The sequence below is a fragment of the Brachyistius frenatus genome, unplaced genomic scaffold (genome assembly GCF_029030835.1).
Source record: "Brachyistius frenatus isolate BFR_SWC_R1_liver_20210118 unplaced genomic scaffold, ASM2903083v1 Contig_2, whole genome shotgun sequence".
Classification (NCBI taxonomy): domain Eukaryota; kingdom Metazoa; phylum Chordata; class Actinopteri; family Embiotocidae; genus Brachyistius; species Brachyistius frenatus.
Genome location: NW_027210601.1, coordinates 4388529 through 4410551, shown reverse-complemented (window position 1 = coordinate 4410551; position 22023 = coordinate 4388529). Strand labels below are relative to the sequence as shown.

At 42.8% G+C, this 22023-nt stretch overlaps 1 protein-coding gene across 1 annotated transcript in view; it reads right to left on the bottom strand.

Moving 5' to 3' along the window:
- The window catches only part of cdk6 (cyclin dependent kinase 6), a 37298-nt gene that overhangs the window by 5797 nt on the left and 9478 nt on the right, over window positions 1–22023 (bottom strand). Inside the window, exons 4-5 of the mRNA XM_069694632.1 lie at window positions 20034–20201; window positions 6574–6683 (exon numbers count right to left, since the gene is read on the bottom strand). Coding sequence (XP_069550733.1) covers window positions 6574–6683; window positions 20034–20201 — 278 coding nt within the window. The remainder of the gene's footprint in view (window positions 1–6573; window positions 6684–20033; window positions 20202–22023) is intronic.

Below are 22023 nucleotides of genomic sequence, written 5' to 3'. Positions count from 1 at the left end.
GCAACTACACACACAAGGATGCACAAATGCGCACACACACGCATTGGGATTGTTTCCCACTTTCAGATTTGCATGTGCACATAAATATGCACACACACAAGTGGTGACAGTGAAGGACTGAGACTGGGCTGGGACAGGCCACTGAGTCACGCTTCCTTTAGTGCCAGCACTGCTCTGTCCCACATTCCACTGAGACAACCTCTGGAATGTGTGTGTGTGTGTGTGTGTGTGTGTGTGTGTGTGTGTGTGTGTGTGTGTGTGTGTGTGTGTGTGTGTGTGTGTGTGTGTGTGTGTGTGTGTGTGTGTGTGTGTGTGTGTGTTTGCACGCGAGAGCCTCAATCTGTCTGACTGGGAATCAGAGAAATGGTGTGTTTGAGTTTGGCTTACTGTGTGTTTCAACCCGAGTCAGTGTGAGCTGCATCGACATCCATGTCTGTTTGGGTGCTATATGTCTACACGCCTGTCAGCACGTTTAAAAAAAAAAAAAAAAAATGCACATTTGCAGGCGAGGGTGCACTGTGGAGGATTCAACAATTCAGTTGCAAACTGTGAGAAAGTGAACACGGCCCGTTAAACACACCACGATCAATCTTTTCGATTGGAGGAATGTCAACAAGCAAACAAGCTCCCTTTACCCCATTCATTTGAACCATGACTCACCTCGACACCATCCCAGCCATGCAGATGCAGACTTGCATGATATTTGCTCAAATTCCTCTAACAGCTACTCTCGTGACAGTACACAGTCATTAAAGAAGGGTTTAAAAAAAAATATATATATATATATATATATGTATATAATACCATGTTTGATGATGAAAGTGAAGAAGACTGTTCAGAGCATAATGAGTCATAATGGAAATGTTTTCAGGTTGGATTTGTACATATGGACCTACAACACGAGGTGAACTTAGGGTTGACGCGGCTTGGTGGGGCTCTGACATGGGACTGCACCTAATGCTTACTTTCAGAATGACATGTAGGCTGCAGAATGTGAGAAAAGTCTAATGTAACATCTTTAGATCATAATTTTCAAACCAAAGCAGAAAGCAGTGCACGTTTGACATTCTTCCAGGATAAAATCAATCACTTTATTATCAACAATTGCTGAAGACACATTTTCAGCGAACAGACTAACATATCAACTGGCTAATTTTCTAAAGTGATGTTTTAATCTGCTCCCAGAAAAGGGCATTAAAATTTGCCACCAACTATTCTGAAAGGCAATTAAACCATGAGCGGGGCTGTCTGGTTCATTGTTCTTCAGCTGTCAATAACGATTCTAATCTTAAATTAAACATAACCTGCAAACTAATAAACAGCATTTTCTCATCCTCTCTTGTTCTGCACTTTCCCTCAGTCACTCTTTTGCTTTCTTCCTCTGCTTTTCTCCCAGGTGCCCTTTAATCTCTGACAGGTGGCCTTTTAAAAAGCCATCTTAATCACCTGCAGAGAGAGAGAGAGAGAGAGAGAGAGAGGGGGCGAGAGAGAGAGAGAGAGAGAGAGAGAGAGAGAGAGAGAGAGAGAGAGAGAGAGACAGAGAGAGAGAGAGAGACAGAGACAGAGAGTGTGTGTATGCTCTGTTCCAGGCCATCAAAGGGCTCTGCCTCACCTTACACCTTAAGGCAAAGTTGGACAGGCGCCAGATTGTGAAAATGCACACATACAGTACACACAGCAAAGTTTTTTTTACAGCTTATTGTGTCGGTGTGAGCAGTGAAGTCTCCCACCCAAGACAACACACACTCAGACTGCTCACTGCTATCAGGACTGGACGGCTAACGGGTTCAGACTGCTTTTTAAAGGAGCCCGATAGAAAAACAGGGACAGACCTTGGATGGTATTGTATTTATAGTTCCTGGTTATTTGGCAGCAAGATGTTTGCTTACAGGTGATGCATTTTTGACCAATAAAAGATTACAAACCCATGAAAAACCCTTCAGTTTTGTGCCGGTAATGGAGCACACCGTGTGTTGTATAAGGTCTGAATAGCATTAAACATGTCCAACTTGACCTTGCCACCAGTATGGCACAGAGTGCAGGACATGCAAATGCCATTTACCTCAATGAGTCAAAGGTCGGACTCAAGTATTATTTGCAAACCTGAGTGTGAATACATTAACTTAAAAAAAAAAAAAAAGAAGCAGCCAATCCAACATCAGAACTTTGCCTCTACTCAAAAACAAAACAATGCTGTGTTGCACACCAGCTTCATTTTACTCAAGTGAGAACACACATCTACAGACATGAATGAAAATGATATGATCAGATCTTTTATAAGCTGGCTTTACAATCATCAATACCAGTCTGAAAAACTGTTCACACATCTTTGTCTTTTTCTGGGATATTTCAGATCATCAGTTCTCCAACTAACAACCGTTTTCATTATCAATTTGTTTGCTAATTCGTTCCTTTTTTTTTTTTTTTTTTTTTTTTTTTTTAATCAATCAATCAAAAACTTGACACAAATTCCAACCACAATTTCCTATGGTTCAAGGCAAGGTGACCAAATTGCCACTATGTTTTGCTACGCCAACAGTCTGAGACCCAAAGAAATGCAGTCACATAAGAAAAGCAGCAAATCCTCACAACTGAGAAGCTGCAATTAGAGAATGAAAGAAATTTTGGCTTGGAAAGTGACAACATCTAAATGACTCCCAAAACAACTAAAAATGATTTTGTTCATTGACTTCATCTAATTGATTTATCCGCTAACCGTTTCTGCTTTAATCCAAGATGCAAAAAGGACTCAAAGACGAAGAAAGAGGCAACAGAAACGTTTAGTCGAAGGACTCTTCAACTTCAGATCTGACTCTTGATCAAACTCTGATCGACCTGACAGATATACCAAAGTAGAAAACATAAACATACTAAGTGGCAAGTGATAGCTGAAGCAATTCCTTCACAAAACTGAGTCACATGAGGCAGTAACGGATTATGAATGGATGTAAAAGTAGGAAACCAAGAAGATCAAAACAGATCCTGTCTGTCCTTCACCCTCCCTGTCCGTCCTTCACCCTCCCTGTCAGCGCATCCTTGTGAACATGGAAACATTTCAAGTAGAGATCTTTTCTGGCACCGTGAAAACCTGTCACGTGTCACCGTTATTAGAGCAGGCTAACAAATGAACCTTGAACACATGACCTGCACGCACGCACTAACACTCTAAAAGGACAGACTCGTCAACTTTAGATAGTTTACAGTGAACACATCAAACCCTGTTACAGAAGGAATGAATACAGGAAAACATTGTGCGAGTCTGCCGCTTGACAACTTGAAATGAGCCAAACTTGCAGTACTTTCTCAACTTTCGATGTCAGCACCACATCATTACCCGAGGTTGGTGAAAGATTGGAAGCTACCAGAACAGCTGTAATTCAACATAGCACCATTTTACTAAAAGGTATTCCCTCACTTAGTATTTTGGATTATCTAACGTGCGGCTCTAAATTCCCTGTGTGGTGACTGTGAAGCCTAAAACACAAGACAAGAGTGTTTATACTCCGTAAACCACTCGGTGGCCCCATTTGGCCCTGTATGGAAGCATCTGCCTTTATAATCTCGCCATAGTCATTTTTTTGTCACCCTTTGCCACTAGAGTTATTAAAATCCCACCGAGTCCTGAGTGCAGCGCCGGGGTTGCTGTGTGTGCGGCTGTGCATGTTGGGGTGTGAAGACGGTTGGGGAAGGAAGCAGGGCTGCTCCTCCTGGCACTCTGCCCTACCTCAGAAAGACTGTTCTTATCTCCTCTGCCATACACATTTAGCGGCTGGCTCGATCTCGGTTTACTGTCGGTTACAAGACACGTCTCTATAGGAGCATAAATATTACTACTTCAATCATCTTAATGCCGTGATGATAATGTCCTGATGTCAATGGGTTTTTTTTTTCCGGTCCGTTGACAGGCGGTTAAAAGTCCTTTTTTGTTTAGAAAAAGGTTCCGTTATTAGCCCAGCTCTCCAGTGAGTGAAGTTCGTTAGACCACAAACTGACAAATACCTATACCATACAGAATCTTGACTTGCATGCTGCAACCACAGCAGGCAGCCTGTGTCACTGGAATGGTTTGATAAGCCAACCGAAATGTGATTGCATGCTGCTCGCTAACCATCTGACAGGTGTCATTTGAGAGAAATGTGACTAGTTTAAGAAACTTCCAAATACTTTTATTGCGTTGAATGGCTGTAATTAATTTTTATGTGGAACACAACTCACTAAACTAATAGTGCAGCGAAACTGAACATTCTCCTCCTAAGAAGAGCCGTCACGATCATGAAATTTTAGTGGACGATTGATCCGCAATCAAATAATTCCAAAAACAATTACATTTTCTTTTTTTTCCTGTTTATTTTATGCCACTACAATAGTAAAAATGTAATCATAGTTTAATAATACACCTTATTGAGAGGAAGAGACATTATTGGCTTTGGTGTTTGGCTTTGCAACAAAATCCATGTTAATGTCAATAGACGCTTATTGAAATGTCGTCAAAGGCACCACAAGATAAAAAGTTGGTAGTTTGAATTCTCTCCTCGTGGAAGAAGTGGATGAGACAAGATGACATTAAGAGGGTGGAAGTCAAACCTTAAATGGTGGAAATATTTTTGTGTTTACTTTTATTTCATCCAGCTGTTTTTATAGAGCTGAATAGAAACAATTGTAACGTTTATGCAAAATGATGATAATCACGCTCAAATATTTGCGATGAAGTGATTATGTCATAGTTGCGACCGGCCTACTCAGATAGAACCAAAGATTTGCGATGAGACAAACCGGATTGATGAGGTTGCAGCAGCGTGAAGCCTCTTAGCTGGACTCAAACCAGCGGATGATGTCACCAGCGATTGAGCTCGTCAAGTCGTATCTGGGCAATTTTAGAGTGATCAATGGTCTGCGCTCATACAGCGCTTTAACACCTTACAGTCGCAAAGCGACATTCTCAGAAGCAGTCACACATCAATGGCGGCAGAGCTGCCATGCAATGTGCTCGCCTGCCATCAGGAGTTTATTATTCGGTTCATTATCTTGCCAAAGGACACTTTGGCACATGGACAGAAGGAACATAGGATTCAACAGCCAACCTTATGATTAGTGAGCAACCTGAATGTGTGTGGTGGACAGTTAATGTGCATCCCTGTACGTCATTGATCATAATCTGACAGTAAATGTGGTAAAAGAGGAAAAAAGAGATGTTATCTGCGGTGTGACCTGCTTCACGCTTTAAAATCCAAATGATGGACCAGCCAGTGACACGGGTGACAAAGTGCGAAGTAAACCTAAACATCACCTTTTTTTTTTTAAAACGAATACAAACTTTTGAACTCATTGTGATGTATAGCACTTAACTAACCACCTTAACATGAACAAAAAAAAAATATTTACCCACAATGTAATGCAGAGTCTTGTTACAGTCCATACTGGGCTGAAAGTAAAGACATTATAACTTATGGGAATAAAAGAAACAGTACAAGTAATAGGAGTCAAATCAACGTGATCAAAAGAGGCAGATAAAGATGGGATGGAGAACACATCATTCTTGAGGACATTAGCCGCCAAGATGTTGTAAGACCACCTGACCCACAGGCGTGGGCAGCTCTCTTCAATTTCAGCAGGATGATGTGAACTAAAACCTGAGATAAAGTACAATGTTTCAGGCCCGAGAGGTAAAAGAAGCCATGTTCCCTGAGTCCAAACGACAAAACCAAAAAAAAACAAAGCAGGGAATCTAAACCTATTTGGAATCCACAATGAGCAAAAATAATACACAAAAATATTTATCTTTGCCTAATTAGCACATTCTAAACTTCAAAATGGCCACATCGATCTCTGGCACAAAGACGCCACTGTTCACTTCTGGGAAAAGAGAATACCGAGAGAAACTTGGCCGAAAAAATAAATGAAATAGAGCTAGAAAATAAGATGTTGTCATTTTCTGTAAAAAAGTTGCCTTGAAGCGGAGGCTGCTGCTTTAACTAAAGTTGGCGTGAAAACAGAGTGATGGGTTTCAGAGTTTCAGCGGCAGCAAGGGAGAAGCTCCAAGAACTTCCACAGCCTACAGCACGAGGTTAATGAGAAAGTTGATATGAAGTTATATCAACAGTCTGGTGAGGTTCATCTGAAGTCATACCATAATCGACTTCTGATTCTCCCCGTAGACTCCATCTAACTATGTACTGAATGACGCGGGGAGCTCAAGCATGGTCATTTTCAACGTTTGACTGGTTTAGATTGGTTAGGACCCATTTCACAGCGTTGTCTGCCATTTTTAAGTTGAAGCAGGTAGAGTTCAAGCAATGTTTGTCAGGTAAAGATGAACTGGTCCTTGAAATCAGCCATCAATGGCTGACGGCATGTAGTCTGAATATCCGGCCACATGGTGGTGATTTTTGGATGAGAGTGTCTGCAGGTGCTGATGTGAGATATTGTCCCTCTGTTATTGCATTTCCCTGTCCCCCTCGCAGGCGTTACAAGATATCAGTAGTAATTACAATGATGAGACGACACGGGTGTAAAGCAGTGTGCCTATGGACTTCGGAGATATGATACCAATATTTAGCTCTCTGCAGTTCTTACCTTCTCCTGAACATCTCAGCGAAGATGCAGCCAACACTCCACAGGTCCACTGGCGTAGCATAACTGGACTGGAGCAGCACTTCTGGGGCTCTGTACCACAGCGTCACCACCTTCAATACACACACACACACACACACACACACACACACACACACACACACACACACACACACACACACACACACACACACACACACACACACACACACACACACAGCAGAAAACCCATTAAGACCTCATTGTTTCAAAAAAAGTACACACAAAGGCACAACCACATATCATTTGCCAGCGGTACATGTGCATGCCACCATCTAGGGGGGCTCGAGCACACTCTCTCACACACAGGGTTAATGCTTCTCTGCCCCCATCTTGGGCTTACGTAATACATGAAATCATATCTGGCAGGACACGTCTCCCTGCTCCCATTTTGGAGTGCCCACATCACACAGTCTTTCCACAGCAGTCCAGGGACACACAATACTGTACATACATTTACAGTAGATTAGTGTTTGTACAGAGGGCTACCCGTTACAATAATGCAGAATACATTTCGCCGCCGGTTTAAACCCTGCAGATGACAGTTGTATGTGATAACAGGGCGACGGATATAAACCACCCCACACTACCCAGTCTTCCTGTCAAAACAGAAAAGAAACACTTCCTGTCTTTCATTAAACAACCCTACACCCACCTGAGGTATAATGGCAGCCATTTTGTGCCACTTCACATTAAGCATGGTTTCCAAATTTGTCCCTGTAACTCTATTGGGACCTTTAAGTGCATGTGAGTGTGTGTAAGTGTGTGTAGCCGTAGCCTGCAGGAAAGCAGCAGCATTGTTAACAGCTACAGTAGGGAAAGCCTCCAGACAAAACTCAGTGACCCCAAGTAAGAGAGTGGACTGGTTCCAGGTGCTTTCCTAAACTCCAGATTTTTCCAACAGCTTTTGGCTGCTGTTCCCCCTTCAGGCACTGCACAGTGCTTATCGGGATCTCAGAGTCCGAGGTTAATGTTGGTAAGCCAAACGAGTGCAGGGTCATCGGGATATCTTTATTGGCTTGGCTGTCTTGGACTCTCAGTATGAGTATGAAGGAACCAGAACCTGATGTTTTTTAGATGTTGACCACATGTTTAAATATGCTTCAATAGGTAATATGAGAACAACGATCTTCAAAGGATGTGGAGAACCAAATATGAACTATTGAAGAGTGAATTAAGTCCTTGTTTATGTGCTTAGAAGTTAGTTTCTGTCAGCAATCAAATATCTTCATGGCTTGTAGACAGGATTTATTTTAGTATTGCTTGCACTGATCAGTGGATTCAATCCCACCGAAACAGCTTCAGTAACTCATTTGTTAGTCCAACATAATTTAAAATGAGCTGGGAAAGACAACTTGTGTTTTTTTTTTTCCCAAAGCAACTTTATTGATATCAACGTTGATCTCGCAATTCGTTCCAAAGTAAAATACATTTAAAAAAAAAAAAACGATGAGGCTGCTATAAAATTCTGCTGAGAGATTCATGGTCCCAGATGATGAATCATAGACTTTGGTGTTTCACTGCCTTTTTATACAGCGCCACCATCAGACTGTTTTTGATTGTTTAAGATCAAATACCATGAAAACTAATTCTCACCAGCCTCAGTTGGACCTTCAGCTAACTGCCAAGTAGCAAAGTCAGCATGCTAAACAAAGATGATTCCAGTGGCTCATTTCAACCGCTATACATTAGCAGGCTAGCGTTGTCACCGTGAATGCTCGTATTCGCATTTAGCACAAAGCACAGCTGTGCCTCAGGGCAGCCTTATCCCGAAAGGTTTCACCCGTCATCAGCAACTATCAGCCCTGATCATTCAAATGGACATCAATTATATTATTTAGTAATTAATGGCAGTGTAAAACAGAAAAATGTGCTTTGGGATTCCACGCAAAAGGGACTTTATTCATAAATGTAGTACAAGAGGAAGTCTTGGATATCTGAGATACAATGACCAAAAATAACCCGGAGCTGACCAGGGAGGCAGTCAACACAGCCCGATAAGAGGAATAAAAAGTTGGGTCACATTTTTTCTTCTACACTGAATGACACTATTAATAGAGCCCAGGGGCTGCATTCTGCAGATGCGTGATAGTCTCTCATCTCTGCTTCCTGCTTCAGTGGAAACAGGGCGGAAGTTGAGGCTAGTTGGCTGAGATGCAGTCAGCTGGGTCACGTGACCAGAAATGAGACATATGGTGAGAATGAAAAGACTCACTGTTGGGGTCATTGAAGAATCTTAGAACAGAAAAACCTCAAAGATAATCATGAATGGAAGTTGCACAGCTGCCCAGCTCCACACCGATATTGCCGTTTTTCCAACATATGAAAGTTCAACAGTTTTGCTTCATTTTTAGAGGAGTTTATTATTTGTTTTAAACTTTGAAATGTTCATCATAACATCTATTTAAAGCTCATCACATTTCCTCAATGGCACAGTCATTAAACATTCAAAAACAAATTGCCTTTTTTAAATCTGGATGGACGCTTAGTTGACAAATGGTCCAAACAACATTTCCCTGTGACTGTAGCACCTCCAGCCTCAAATGCATGTGACTTCATTTCATGGATTTGTCAATCTGCAGAATGAAAAGTCAGAGCTCATATAAACACACACACACACACACACACACACACACACACACACACACACACACACACACACACACACACACACACACACACACACACACACACACACACACACACACACACACACACACACACACACACACACAAAGCCTTCTAGGAAGAACCACAGACCTAGAGCTCGGGGTATATCCGCCTCAGTGCAATGCAGTTATTCGAAAACCCCGGCCACAACTGCAGATTAAGGCATATACATAACACATGCATGCACTGCAGACACACCGGAAGATAGCTGCATTAAGGGTTATTTCAATCTGAAACTACTTCCACTGTGGTGTACTGTTTTTGCAGCTGTGCGTCTATGGTAAGGTGGCCTTTCATTCTATCCCTGCACTAAAGGACAAGCCTATATCGTTATTCTATTATTTTCTTTTTTTGTCAATGAATAACATAACAAGACCAAAACCACGTTTAAAGTGATGTTAGGAATATAAAATAAAAACTCAGGCTTATCAAATCATTAACCCGTTTAGAAAATGCTCAAAAAAGAGCTAATTACGGAGGTGATGGCTTCAGTTTTGGTGGTAATGTCACGAAAACGCTGGTAAAAAAAAATGGCCACTGCATGCACACTGGGTCATGGAAAACGCATGTCCTTCAAAATATATATGCATAATAATAATAATAATAATAATAATTCAACTCTTTTCCACAAAATGTTTTTTGTCCGTGAACACATTCACTATCCACTCAAAATGGCAGTGCGACCCACCAGTTGAGGAACACTGTTAGAGACTATTTTCAGTTTGTTGCAACAGGTAGTATTTACAGCACATTTATGCAGCACTGCCTAAATATAAACAACTCATTTAAATGAGGGAGATTGTCTGCTATTGTGACAGTGTGGCTCAAGCAAGTTCCAACCATGGAGTGTTTAAAAAAACAAACCACTTTATGAAACTATACTGCTCTTCTATATTTTATTTAATGCCCAATATTTTAAAATTGTTAACAGTCGGTACCTCAAATAGCTCATTTCATCTGTCTTCTCAGAAATCCTCATCACCCTTTTTCTCCCTTGCTTCCTTCTCTCTCTCCCTCTCTCCATCTCTCTCTCCTGCAACTTCTTGTTTCCTTCTCTATAAAATGCCTCTTTCTCTGAAGGTTTCTGTAAGCCTGTAAGTCTGTAAAACACATATGCCTGAAATGCAGTAAAGCCAACACTTAACAGTTTGGAGAGCCTGTAATAGCCATGAATGGATTTTGATCACAAAACTGCTGAAGTCTCAAAGCCCGTTAGACTAAATACCTCCAAAAGGTAAATGGCTCTGAGTCGTGGCCAAAACACACAACTTAATAACCGTTTACACAGAGATGATTATAACAACATATGGAGGTTGCACAATGAAAAAGGACATTCCCCAATTGTAATGTTCCCCTGTTTTTTGGTGTCCTTTCCCCTCCTCCTCTTCTTCTTCTTCTTTTTCTTCTGACCACATTTGCATTCCTTCTTCCTTAGTTTCACTTTCTCACCCTTCTCGTTCTCTGTTCTGCATCACATATCCCTTCATTACCCTCTCCTGCTATCCCTCCTCTGCACAGGCTGCACAGAAAACAGAGATCCAGACTAATGCACACATACTACTGGACAGTCAGAGATAGAGAAAGTCAGAAAACTGTGATACACTGTTTTTCTCTTCAGTCAGCTGCTTTGCATTTTCAGTCTTGTCTTTGTGTCTATCTGGGAAACTTCTTCCCTTCTGCATGGTAACAGAAAAAACCAGAGGTCAGAAAAAGACCAAAAAAAAAAAAAAAAAAAAAGAGAGAGGGAGTTAGACTGAGAGACAGAGAGTGTGTGTGAGGCTGACTCCAGATTAAAGGACAACATTCTGGGAATTCCTTTCTGCTGAGAGCATCCTCCCCCTCACCACCACCACCACCACCACCACCCTCCCCCCCTCCCCTTCCTCCTCCTCCTCCTCAGCCCACACGGCTGCTCTCTCCTCCCAGCTCCCCATCAGGGAGGAAATGACTTCTCCTGCCCCAGAGGACCTCCAGACCTCCTAGACCAGACCTCCAAGCCAGGCCGCCTCGCAACATCCGGACCTGCGCCACCAGTGCACTGTACTTGCACAGTGCACTGGTGTAACTATAGGCTGCATGCATATGTGAGAGTGGGGGCGTTTGGTTTGTGTTATGTGGGAATGCTCACACATGACATGGAGACCACCTGCTTTTCCCAACAGTATTTGTGTGTATCTGCAAATGTGTGCAAGTTATCTGCAGCATGCCTTTGATGTTTAAAGGATAAGTCAGCTCTTTGCAACCTGGGCCATATTCTGATTTAACTATGCATTCACCAAATTGCTTCTATCTGGGAATGTGGCAGGTTTTTGTTTCCTGCCCCCACTGTATTAAAACATGGTCAGATCTTCATCCAAGTTTCTACTATGAACAAACACAAAACTTTGGGACAGAACAGCTCATCATCTCTGAGCAGAGGTTTATTGAGGTATCTTCCGGGATAATGTCAAGAGTGGCTGTCTGCCAGCTGAATCTCAGCATAACTGGGTGATGCAGCATAACAATGACCCTAAAACAGAAGTAAATTTAGTACAAAATGCAGAAAAGGTGAAAGAAGATCCACCTTTTGGAGACTTCCAGATGTTAACCCAAAAGAGATGCAGTGGAATGACCTCAAGACAGCCTGAAAATGCAGCTGAGCTAAGGCAGGTTTAAGAAAACCGGTCCAAAAACATTGTTGTGCATGTTGTGTTGTGCCTTTATGCCATGCTCAGCATGCCTGTTGGCGGAAGTCACCGTCGGCCCAGATTTTTTGCTGTGCACAAAAGGTATCATCACAGATAAGAATTTACAGCTAAACTAAAAACCAAAAAATAAGACCTACATTGTAATAAATGAGAATTATCCTTTCGGTTATGGGCAACTGGTGGAGCTGTTAGAAATCACATTCCTCATACCTCATCCTATTCTCCTCAACTCCTGTCACAGTTTCCTGTCACAGTTTCCTGTCACTCTGCATGATCTTCCGAGGGGGGCCTTCAGAGGGACCTGATGTCATGAGGATGACTAAAGACAGGGCTTAAGGCAGCAGCGCAATGGGGTCGACAGAGCCTGGCTGGGGGCCTGTGTTTACATTCCCTCTCACTGAGGAAGCCCAGGATGAAAGAGGACCACTGCATACAAACACATATGTTTTTGCACACGCTCGCTCGCACACAGGCGCTTTAAATGCACCAGAGGCAAAATAACTGTCGTAATTGAAAAGAGCATGATTGGAAGCTTTAACTTTGAGCAATCGCTGAATGAATTCTGGCAGGTAAAGGGCTCGACTGTTCGATGGATGGCGTCTTGAGCTTGAAGTTGATTACATTCCTCAGAGCAATTCGCCACAAATTAAAGTCTTCCTAAGTGAATCTCAGAGGAAAACGGATGAAGGCTTCACAGCATATAGGCAGGCCACATATGGGTGAAGCAGAGCGGATGTCATAATAATAATAATAAAACTATGCACTCAAGAGTACAGTAGAGCTGTGGCTGTGATGTTGTGTCTCCAGAGAGGCCCCATGCTCCAGCAGTCAGCCATGTTGTAAACACCATTATTTCACTCCTCCCTCACTTTCCCTCTTTCTTTCTCTTGTTCTGCAAAAAGGACAATTTACAGTCCCAACAATGCTGCAGCCCCGGGCCAAGAAAGGAAATAAGGCAGTGAAGATTTAGGAGAGAGAGATGAGGGGGGAAGAGGAAGACTGAGATAGAAGGTGTGGGGAGGAAAAGAGCAAGAACTACAGGGCTAGAAAGAAAAAGTGCCAGAGCAGCACACAAACTGTATACAGTAAAACAGAAAAAAAAAGGGGGCACTGCAACTGTTGCCAAAGTATGCACAGTGTACAGGAATGCAGCACGGGGCCCTCTGCGAATGAAACAAAGACAGCACAGTCAGTGGCTCTCTCTCCCCAGTGCTACCACATCCGCACATCATTAGCTGGAAAATTCCTGATATATGCTGTAATTTTTTTTTCTCCTTTTTTTTTTTTTTTTTTTTCCCTCCTCCTGTTCCTCTCGCCTTTGCTGGTACAGACTTTACTGCTTTAATATCCAGGTGACCGTGCATGCATAACATGCAACACACACACCAATCAGTACCCCTTTTCTCCACCAGGAGCAGTGCCAAGACATCGCCAACAATTAATGCAGTGGAGTGAATTGCACATAAAGTCATAAAGTGTGTGTGTGTGTGTGTGTGAGAACTGTGTACGTGTTTGCTTATGTCAAACCGGGGCCAGCCCCTTTGCTCCAGCCGGCTGCAGTCAAAGCATAGAGGATGACTTTTCCTTTTTTTCCCATGTGGAGCCGTTTGAGGAGATATCTAAACATTCCCAGAGTGAGCTGCACGTGCTCTCCTGCGTGCAGTGCAAGGGTTTTCCCCCCCTCCCTCTCCCGCTGCCTGCCTTTCTTTCTGTCTGCTCAGAGTAGAAACACATTGTCTGGCAAATGAACAAATTTACAGACATGACCGTCCAGTTCATCCCTGGTCATCCCCAGAGTAACATCAGCTTCATCGGTCTCCGCCGCCTTACCAGTAACAGTGCTCAGCTGACACGTGTTTTGAAGAGAGGATCGATTCCTTTAGCTTCTGACTGGGGCAAAAATACATTTTCAGCAAGCATGCAGTTTACTAATTTAAAGACATCTTATTTGCATGATCATCACTATCTGGTAAGATTATCATAGCGTGCAACAAGTTAGAAAACATCAATCCACACGTTCCCCTTATGCAAACCAAACCAACTGATTTAAACTGATAGTCGAGGGTGCAAAAACATTTTCATAGTGAAAATGCCAATCCAGACTGAAAAAAGTCAGACTTGAAAGTCTTGTATTGTAAAAGTCAGTCTGCAGTTTAAGCGAGGGCAGGAAATCTGGTTTCAATTTGTTTAATGTCGTCTGAGATATGGGTGTCTTATTCTCGTAAGAGCAGTGGGAGGGCTAAGAGCAGACGGAACCGGGGAGGGGAGGGGGGTTGGGAAAATACCTTTGATCAGGTAACAATTTCACTCCTCTGCATGTCACCAACAACAGAGTTTACAGGAAGCCATTACAACAACTGTAATAATAATAATAACAGTGATAATAAATTAAGAAATCTAAACATGTGAAAACACGCTGATTGATCCAAGGATCTGGCTTGAAGTTCCCTTTGGCTATTACTCAACATCAGACTTAAGACAAGCTCATAGGCAAGACAAAAACATTTGCACCACCAATAAGCTTATCTTGTCATCTCCTGTAAATGATGGCATCCCTGGGTGGATTTCCACTTCAAACTAGAAAAACATGAGCATTGATATAAAAGTCCGGTGATAGTCCCCTTGAGTTTTCCCAAATCCAATTTTGACAGGCAACGACATGCGCATGACATGCATGAGAGTGTAAACTAATTGTTTTCATGGGACCATCCAGTCACCGTTGTATCACATTGGATGCCAATGTGTTGATGGCGACATAGTCGGGTTACTGGAGGTTATCTTTTAAAAACAACACCTCACCTGACCTATAATCTTCTGTCACTTCTGGATCAGGGACTTTATTCACAAACTCAAAACGGAGCTGGACTCCTTCTCAAGACCTTTTTACAGCTTTAACTGAGGACCTGAGAAGAACTGCTAATTGAAAGGGTGGAGTTGCTGTGGATGACATCTTGTTTCATGGAATAGGTACACTGTCTGTGGCGGTGGTTCCCAACTTGTCGAGCCTCAGGACACGTTTGTCTTTGGTAATTACGTCGTGACCCAAATCTTATTTATTTCACAAAAACAATTGTGCTATAATATGCGATGCCTTCGTGTACATGTAATAAACAAACAAAAGTGGGCTAAAAAAAATTAAAAAGGCTCACTTACGTTGAATTAGATCAAACTAATTCTTTCTTGAAGTGAATCAAACCACATTTTTGTTGAATAAAATTACCACACAGCCTTTGTAGAATGAAATAAAGGCAGACTTATCGAACACTAATCATGTTTATAAATGTTCGAATGATGCCATTAGTTTTGGCTGTTACCTTCATGACAACGGTGGCAGCAAACGCAAGCACACTGTGTCATGGGAAACATTTGTCCTTCAAAGAAAAAGTACCGCAGGAGAAATTCTGTAGACTTAACAATAAAAGTTTGAGCTTTTTTCCTTCAACTTTTGCGACCCACTCAAAATGGCCATGTTGCCCACTTTTGGGGCGTGACCCACCAGTTGAGAACCAGTTGTTGATTAATTGATGAATATTTAATAAATAAAATAAAATATAGTTTAGATATGAAGATTACATTTTGGTTGGATGAGTAAATCTGAGAGACGGAGATATCCTAAATTCGTCAAGCTGCATATTGGTGCTTGTGTGTGTGTGTGTGTGTGTGGAGGGGGGGGGGGGGGGGGCTGCAAGTCATGCAGACATATGCGTTAGATAAGTTGGTTTGTGTCTGGCTGTCTCTTTGATCAAATGTGCCAAAATCCTACACCAGTCTTTGAATGTAAGAATGTTTTAACACGGCATGAAGGAATTTCTGTAACACTTCAGACTCTTGCTAGTATTTTGTACCAAAAATGCTGAAACACACTGGGATATCAGTGGGACGAACGAACAGGGGAGGGAAGAAGAAGATGCTGGAGCACTCCTTCCTGGTATGTCAGACTAACCCATCAGCTTTTTCCATCTGCCTGTCACTCAAGGTAGTACAATGAGCCTGTAGCCAGACTGGGGTCATTAAAAAACCATCAACAAAGCAACGTCCCACAGGGACTGCCAGGGGCAGCCTAATCTGGACCCCCATACCAGCCTAATGGGTGGTCTCTCTCGCTCTCTCTCTCTCTCTCTCTCTCTCTCTCTCTCTCTCTCTCTCTCTCTCTCTCTCTCTCTCTCTCTCTCTCTCTCTCTCGGTGAAACATGTACGACATGATCAATGGGTTATGTCAATGGGGCCATCAGTCACAGTCATGCATGCACATTTTCGTACATACATTGACCACAGGTTTTGTCAATGACATATCACCAACGCAGCATGTTGCTAGGTGAGAGAGCAAATTCATCACAAAAAGAGAAGTTCAAGCAATGCTGGTAATCATCTGCAGAAAGTACACGAGTGCTACTTTCAGTTAGTGACACTAGAAAAAAAAAAAAAAGGAGCAAGGGACTCTTCATGCAAATGCTCACTTCAGCCATCTTGTCATTCTAGAAGTGCTAAATGAATCACTTTGAAAGTGAGAAAGTCGACTTGTTCACTTAAGCAACAGCAGTTCTCCAAAGCCCATCTGTCTGCCAGTAACGGTGGCATTAGGTGACTAAATAAGTAACTGCTGCTCTGTTGGGCAAAGGGGAAGATCCTCTTAACCCATGTGTGTATTTGTGTGTATGTGTGCTGTATACAGTGTAGGTTCCGCGCTTTTATTAGCAAGAGGAAACAATGAATGGATGAATGGCGGTTGTGTGCGCGTGTTGGACTGATAGGGGGATTCCAGACACAGGAACATTCATCTGGAACCGAAAATCCTGTGCTCAAGTTGCAGTGCTCCGCTCTGGCGGGCGAACGGACGGACACACACACACACACACACACACACACACACACACACACACACACACACACACACACACACACACACACACACACACACACACACACACACACACACACACACACACACACACACACACACACATTTTTGTGTGGCCCAATCTGTATAACCGAGGAAGGAAATGAGTATGAGTATGAGTGTGTGTGTGTGTGTGTGTGTGTGTGTGTGTGTGTGTGTGTGTGTGTGTGTGTGTGTGTGTGTGTGTGTAGGGACTCGATATCTGTCACTTACGTCTAAAGGTGGATTCCCGGGTAATTATTCTGCTCTTGACAAAAATGTCCCCCGTGTAATCATAAAAGAAGTATAAGATCTAGTTGCAGACAAACCCGCCAGTGAAACCACACATACACTTTGTGTAACACGATGTAAATTCTACAGTTAGATAAGTCTTCCTCCACAAGTTAGCTGTGAATTATTATCAATGGATGATACGTTATTGAACTTAACAAGGGAAATACTTATATTAATCCTAAAAAATACCCCTGATAATAATACTTAACTGTATTATTACAGTTAAAAGGCCTGGAGCACATCACACATTAGTCAAACAGAAAATAGGCTTGAAAGAAAAAAAACCATTTTGAAACTCCCCCTCAGTCAGTCCTGACACTTAAAGCAGACTTTTATCAGTACTTTCCTAGAACTGCTGTATTAATATCTTTATTAGTTACAGTTAACTTTGCTGTGCTAACTTTCTCAATGATCCCGTCCTTACGTTTCAAAAAACGTCATCAAAAAGTGATGTAAATTGAAGTAATTTCCTTTTGAATTCAGCACTTCTGTTCTGTCGCTGTTTTTTGTTTTATAAACTTAACATCTCTTTTTAAGTATTCCTGAGATCTACAGTAGTGGGTTTTATTTCCCAAAAATGACCATAGGAAGTACTGAAAAAGGTGTAATGTATGTCAAATGAAGAGAATAAATATATATTTTAAAAAGGGACTACTTTTCCTGGTCTGTCCCGAGAAACAAATTTGTTAAAAGCTGAAGCTAATGCAATAAAAGGTTGAAAACTTAAGAAAAACCCAAAACGCTGGGCTGAAGCTAGATGGCCTCTTTTCTTCTCCATCATCTTGTTATAGGTGTAATCAAGAAATTTCCTACACAAATAACTTGGCTTCTCCTTGGGTGTAGTGCGATTTCACTGCTGCTGGGTTTTTATTATAAAGCCAGAGCCCAAACCTATCCAGGGTTTCATCAGCAAATGTGCACTGGGGTTATTTGGACACATTCACCTGCCAATTTCTTTTATACACGTATGTGTTTATCTTCATTTCAAACCTGCTTCCTCAGGAGTTGGATCGACCGCTCAGCTTGCTTGGCATACATGACAAGTTTTGGAAATCTGGGAGATTTTCCACATCGTAAACTTCATTAAAATCAAAAATAAGGGCCTTCATTGTCTTATAGGTCCTTAGGAGAGTCTGTCAGATGTTTACACATGAGCTTTACTTCACATGCAGGGAGAAGGACCTGCTTGTGTCCACTACCCGAGCTGCCCTCTTGTGAGGTGACACAGATGTGTCTATTCTGATGCCGATAGCGGAATAAGAGTTTGCATTCTTTCCCCTGAGGATGTTTATATTTACTTTAGATGGGCAGATGCTGCACCACTGGAAGAATCAGATTGCGTTCCAATAAGCTTTTCCAACTTGATATAATATGGGGTGCAGGCCCTCAACCCCATACTTCATGTCCTCCATTCATTCTGGAGCCTCAACAGTGGACTGTGAGAGTAACATTAAAAAGCAGGAGTGCCTGAATCTGCATGAATGTGAGGCAGATCAGAAAACCTACAAATAAAGGCTTATAATTTTTTTTTTTTTTAAACTCTACTGTCGCTGCCTACCTTGATCTTAAAAGTATCATCTCTCCTTATGTCAAGCTCTCCCAAAGACTCCTTTCAGTGTCTCTCTCCATATTATCTGGTCATCAGAGCCCAGAGCTCCACAGTTGGACATCAAAGTGCCGACAGTGGGAAGGGAGGGGTGTCTGTCTCTCCTTGTCTGTTCCATCCCTGTCTGCGACAGCCACTGAGGGATTCCTGAGACAGGCTACAGGGCCTTTGGTTCTCACTTTACACAGAGAAATCCTATCATTTGGTGCAGTTGTGCCGAGCTACCCACTGATGCCCTGTAAGTGCCCGCTCCAACACATTAGACGCTTTTCATCTAACTCTCTGGAGATGGCAGGGAAGTTCAAGGCGGGCAGTGTGTGTGTGTGTGTGTGTGTGTGTGTGTGTCTATCAAAAAGCTGAGTTATATAGGTCAGTTATATAGTTTACTTGCGTAAAAACAAGAGGGAATGATGTATCATCTGCTGATAGTGGTTCTTAGCCTGGTTTGCGTTCACCGTCGCTGACAGCTTCAGTTTTCTTTGCTGTGAATACAGTCTGGGAACTCGGCTGGTATCACTGGTTTGCTCAGCCACTCTGAGGAATGGACCAATCAACCACCTTTGTAGTGCCCCCCCCCCCCTACAGTGATTGGACGGCTGGTGACAGTGATGAGCACAGCGGAAATGTCTTTCAACTCTTGGTGACGAGAAAAAAACCAAAAAAAACACAGAACGTTCCGTGCTCAGCACCGAACTAGTGTTTAGCACCTCGTCAAGCTGCTGGCGTTCATTAAAACAATTTAAAAAAAATATATGCTGCACTCAGGGAAAAGACACTTTGGTGGACACTGGGTAGTTGCCGCGGTGGCAAGAGTGTCGGCCGGTTTTGGCGCATGCTGATTGGTTAAAATTAACCTGAGGTCTATGACCAGTAGGATGGAACAACTGCAAACGATTCCCTGACCCAATTTCACTGTGTGAATATGGGTCTGGTTCCCACCAGGCTAAGAGTTTCCAGCTTGTATTAAAAAAAAGCAGTGGACTCAAGATCTACGTAAGCAGAACAAAATGAAATACTTCTTGGGTCTGGATTGTTTGGAGATTTCGAACATCACATTTAAAAAAACAGACAAAGATGCAGAAGAAGCAGCTTTAAATCCCTAAAGGACATAGGTGCAGCATAGGTTGGTTGGCATCAGGGCCAAAATTTACCATGACGCAATTCGTGACACCACAGGCTCACAGCGTTGGGGAGTTATTTGTTTTGATTCACTCTAATGTAAGAAACTATTAGGAGAGACCGAGTGTGTTCAGATACATCATACACCATCATACATACAACATAAACTCACCACAGAGGTGAGAGCCATCTGGAAGCTGTAGATGCGGGCGAGACCAAAGTCAGCCAGCTTTATCTGTCCGCCGCTGGTGACCAGGATGTTTTGGGGCTTCAGGTCACGGTGAACCACGCGGTGTGAGTGCAGGAAGTCCAACCCCTGGAGCAGCTGGTACATCATATCCTGTAGGATAACAAAACAGAAGGAGCGTAAAATTAACAAGGCGAAGCTGAAAAGAGGGCGATCAAATTTTTTGAATATTGCAGTCGGTCTTTAAGGTCATGTATAAACGACACTGATGAATGTGAGCAAACACTTCAGACCAATTGAATTCAATTTTATTTATATAACGCCAAATCACAACACAGGTTAGTTCATGGCACGTAACACATCAACAGACCAGATGGTTGAAGATCAATTACATTTTTCATATGCAGTTCTGAATCAATATGGCCTGATGATTGTGCCTCCCTAAATAGTTCAGCCGTAACTGTCATTTCAAAATGTCAAAGACTGATGCCTTCATAGCACCTCGACAACAATTCAAATTTATTCCTTTGTCAAACCAGGCGACAAAAGGACTGAGTGACGAGACCCTGCAGTGAGAAGTTCAGTATAAAAGCTGAGACACTGTGGTAAGGAGGGAGTTAACTAGAGGCCTGTCTTTTCTTGTCGACTGCGGCAGATGTTTGATAACTGACACACACACACACACACACACACACACACACACACACACACACACACACACACACACACACACACACACACACACACACACACACACACACACACACACACACACACACACACACACACACAATAGAGGCAGAAAGAGGCCTCCGCTTTGTACAAGCACAGATCTCTGTTACTCAGCAGCTGTCCTGCTTAAGTTAATTGGTACCCGCTCTCTTTTTTATGCCCAAAAGCTGACCTCAGAAATGGCCAGAGGCGCTGTATCCATGACAGACCAGCAAAAGTAAACTGGTGCGAGCAGGAACAAACTATGTCAAAACCAGCTTAGACTTGTTCTTTTCAAACCGCAATACTCTCAAACAGGTCCCACACCTGTAAACAAATAACAAGTCGTTACAGAGGACCAGGTAGGTCTGGCAGTTATAGTTTGGACTGTTTCATTTAGTAAAGTCTGGGGAGAGTAAGTTCAGGTTAAGACTTGACAACAGATCAAATGAATAAATCTTTGGGGCTCAATTTACGAGTCTTTTTGTGCGTTTGGTAGAAAAACAAATGCTGTAAAGGACACAATGCGGCGATAGGAAGAGAAAAGAGAAACATTTGCAAAGGGAAATGCCACGATGCTCTCCTTCTATAAGACACATACTCCCACCTACACCCTCACTCCCCCCCTACACCCTCCAAAATAAAAAAACAACAACCCCAAAACCCTCCGCCAAGACCTCACAAGTGACATGGACCTGAGCCCGCGGTGCTATTCACTGGCCGACCAGCTGGTGAGTGAATCAAAGGGGTCTGCACACTCAAGCAGAAAACATTAGCAAATGGCGTGGCGCTGGCTGCTGCGCTGCCCATAGAGGAGGAGACAGGGCACCCCACACAATACTGTGGAGATGGGGAGTGATGTGTGCGTGTGTGCGTGTGTGTGTACAAACAAACTGAATGGGATCGGTGTAAATGTGATATGAGTGAATCTAAATGTATCCGTGTGTGTGCACAGCTCAGCCTGTGTAAGCATGCTTCAATGTGTGTGTGTGTGTGTGTGTGTGTGTGTGTGTGTGTGTGTGTGTGTGTGTGTGTGTGTGTGTGTGTGTGTGTGTGTGTGCTCTGACCAAGGACAGGCAGGATGCATAAACAGACCTTCCTTTCTACATCTCCATCCAGCCATGACCTACGGAGCAGGGCAGCAGACAGACGGGGCCATAGGACAGAGGCAGGCAGTTGGTTATTTTGTGTGTGTGGAGGGGGGCTGACACAATAGCATGCCCCCCCCACCCCCCTCTCTCACTCACTCACACACACACACACA